Raw genomic sequence first — 3,901 nt, 5'->3', positions numbered from 1 at the left:
CACTTGACTTTTTGGTTATTATGGGAATCTAGCGAATTTTACGCAACAACTTGTAAGTACTGAAGGGATTATGTGCGACTTTTAGAAGAAAAAAACTACTTTTCCAATAATTAACTAGTATTTGATGAAACCCATTATTGTAGAAGTTTTAAGTAAATTGTATTTGCATTTTGTACTTCAATTAAAAAAAGAGAGGAATTTCTTGCTTATGTGATGTGGTGTGAGGGCATTTAATTTGTTTGACGTGAAAAGAACTGTCTTAATATGAATTTATGCATTCTGACCGGGACAACTAATGAAGACAGATAAAAATTTAGAATGAAAAGAATAACTAGTGCAACAACTAATGGATATGCAAACTCGGAAATAAAGAGTTAAAGCAACAAGCATATCTTGGTCCGAGATTGAATAGTTGAAGTGTGTGGTAAGTGCAATGCCACCAACAAATCTGAAAATGGTTTTGTGGGGTTTGAATTTGTTAAAAATTGGAATGAAGAGAGTTAAAGAGTTACTAATAGTGATTGGCAGAGGATCTCATGGGGTTTGAGGTGGAAGTAGAATGAGAAGAGAAGAGAAAATGTGTAATTGTGTAGGGTTTGAGAGATTTGCTAGAGAGGAAAAAAATAAAGAAGAAAGGTTATGGGATAAAAAATAGCTTGAGCCACATTTTAGGATTTTTGTTAAGAGTTTAATATTTATGGATTTTGAGTGTAATCTTTTTACATAATATCATTTATCATTTATATATTATTTTTATATAAGAATTTTGTCTCATCATGTTAACATATTTTTATCCAAGTTAATGAGGATGACAACAATCAATATTAATTTATATTAGAGAGATTAAATACTACTTAAAAAACACATACATAGAAAACAAGTCAAGACCAACCTAATGAAGGAAAAATTTATATTTAAATATAAGTACAATGCAGGAATATTATAATTTAAGAATGTAAGGGTTGCAGACTATTTTACATTTCATGAGTTTCTTGATGTCTCTCTTTGCTATGACTATGAGTTGTACTAGTATTGATAGTTATGGGCTAAGCGCAATAAAAATGTGACAAGTGAGGTGAACCCTTCCATAATATCCCTGGACGAAATATGCTAGAAACTAGAAAGGGTGTTATACAACTAAATACAAGATTGTAAATAAATTGTTGATGGCGACAATACGACAAAGAAATAAGAGAACATTGTTTTCGTTTAAAATTGTCCCAGCACTGCAGACAACTTTGGTAGTTTAATATTTGCTGCAGATCTGGTTGGCATAGATATCTTTTGATATATATTTAACAAAAAAGATTAAATCAAAGATGAATTTAATACCTGTATAATAATAGCGTAATTGATTTTTATACCGTGGCCTTATTATTTATTTATATTATTTCTATTTTAAAATTAATAATAATCAACATATTAATACAAATAATATGTTGCCGGTATAAAAATAAACACATAAAACATCATATAATTAAATGCAGATGGGTTGGGAACTTAATCTTAAATAAACGGAGATTTTGTCATTTGTGTGCATATTGACATGTTCTAACGTCTACTTTTAGCTATTGAAATATAATTGATAGGATTCTACGAAAGTTTCACGCACGATTGCAAGGAATTTGCTATACATACAAAAACGAAGATTCATGAAATTATCCAAATTTGTCTTCTTTCATACTCGATAAATTTGATGGAGTACCTCAAAAGTTTGAAATTCAATAATAGTCAAATGTTATTTGATCTAAAAAGAAATAACAAGTTTAAAAAATAATTAATTAACTTTAATTATCTTTAAGCAAGGTCTTATGTTCGAGTCTTGTGGATGAAAAAATATCCACTGAAATAGTTAGCATACACGTAAATGTTCCAGGCTCGGACATTATTGTCTTCAGTACAAGGATACTTGTAGAAAACAAAAAAATTAGGAAAAATTAGCAACTTCACTTCATATATTCTACTAATAGGATCTCTTAATGGCTATTGCAAAATCTGATAATAATTAACCCAAATCAAATGATAATGAGCGAAAATTTTGATTAGATGTGTGGATTCAATTGGCTAATTGTCATTAAATGATTATAAAACTTATTTCCAAAAAAAGCCCTGATTCGTAATGAGGTTTTATTCAATCTTCAACAACTTGCTAAAATAAACCACAAGTACCAGATTCGCTCAACAATTATGCCAATTGCATAATGATTCTACCACGTCAGGTACACATATATAATTTATATTTACTATGTCAGTTCACAATTAGATAACATAATTTAACCTTTTTCTATTAATAATAGTTTATGTTTCTAACTTGTATTTTATTATCATTTTCAAATTAAACTTATCATTATCATTACCACTTGTAATAATTTTATATCTTCTATTTTTAAAATTTAGTCTATATAGATTTTATTTACATAAGTATTAATTTGTAACGATAAATTTATTGAATTAAAAAAACATGTTCTCATGCCTGTCAAATGGTAATATTCAATAATATGCATATAGTTTTTCTAAATACGGTTTAAAATTAACCCTTTTAAAAAGTTCCCTTATTAATTGAAAAGTTGCCTGATTAAACATATTATTTGATAAGTTACATAATTACACTTTCTCCCACCTTTATTCCTAAACAAAATTTATCAAAAGTGGAATGCAAAGTACCTATTTAATAAGGCTTGTCTAAGCAATGTCGCATGGGTTAAAAAGAAAAGCTTGTTCTTCACGACCCAACCCTTAAAAAACAAGTTTTATAATTATTTAGTCAATACTAAGAAATAAAATAAGGTTATTATTTAGTTTTAGCCCCAAATAAAAGATTCTCTGCCAATATTTAAAGTGTTATTACATATACATATATGAAAGGAAGAAATGATAAATGTGATTGATGCGATTCAGTCTCCTCTCATGGAGAAAAAACCATGAATAGCTAAACATAATCAGTTACCCATTTTTTATTTTATTTTCTTGTGTACATCTCATAAGCAAAGTATCCAAAAAATATTCTGTATTAATTGATTTCAATATTAGCTCTAGGATGAGTACTTGTTGTAAACAAAACAACATAAAACTCTTGAAACAATGAAGGCAAGGTGAGAAACTAAATTCCTTTATTGTTTAATGTTCCTATTATTTAGAGTTATTGTTGAGCTCATATTGCAAAGCCTCTTCAACACAAAACCAAGACTCTTCCATCAACTCAGGGCTCAATCTGAACATCAAAACACAAAACTCCATTTGAGTGAGAGCGCCATCTCCATCTAAATCTCCTTCTCTCATCATGCTCACAAGCTCATCCTCCTTCAAATCTTGAAGACCAAGAAGAGCAGCATTTTTTCTCAAACTATCTAATGTTATAACACCTTTGTCTTTATCCATCAGCATCTCAAACCCATTGCATAGCTCATTTATTAGACCCTCCCCACCAAGCTTGTTTGCCATCATAGGAAGCAAGTCCTCAAAACCAACACCTCCTTTGCCAATAGCAGCCATTGTTTTTTATATCAAAGAGAAAGAAAAACAGAGGAAATATACTTAATGTGAGTTCCTTTGATGAGGTTGATGAATGATTCTATAGTCCTATTTATATATAATGGGAAAAGAAACTAGAAGGGGGTTCAAGGAAGGAGAGGGAAAAGAAAAAAAAATAAGTAATTGGAATGGTCCCTAATGAGATGACAGCAAAGGAACAGTGAATTATTACCTTATCAATTATCAGCATTGATTCTGCTCAAGAAACCGTAGTTGCTCCCCTGTTTCCTAGAAGTTTACTTGTTATTTGTCATAGAATACGTCAATGTAAATGACTTATATAATAAGAAATCAACTTTAGGAAAGTTATTTTTTTATTTAAATACTAGTGAAAATAAAACTTTCGGAAAGTTTGTAACACTTTCATTTA

The 3,901-nt window shown here is 29.4% G+C and overlaps 1 protein-coding gene across 1 annotated transcript; it reads right to left on the bottom strand.

Moving 5' to 3' along the window:
* On the bottom strand, positions 2,959-3,503 carry LOC109353673 (calcium-binding protein PBP1-like). The gene has a single exon (XM_019596024.1). It carries the CDS (start codon positions 3,490-3,492, stop codon positions 3,130-3,132), a length of 363 nt encoding a protein of 120 aa, XP_019451569.1. The 5' UTR covers positions 3,493-3,503; the 3' UTR covers positions 2,959-3,129.

Source organism: Lupinus angustifolius, chromosome LG08 (assembly GCF_001865875.1).
Source record: "Lupinus angustifolius cultivar Tanjil chromosome LG08, LupAngTanjil_v1.0, whole genome shotgun sequence".
Lineage (NCBI taxonomy): Eukaryota > Viridiplantae > Streptophyta > Magnoliopsida > Fabales > Fabaceae > Lupinus > Lupinus angustifolius.
The sequence above is the reverse complement of the archived record's forward strand: the minus strand, read 5'-3'. Positions and strand labels throughout refer to the sequence as shown.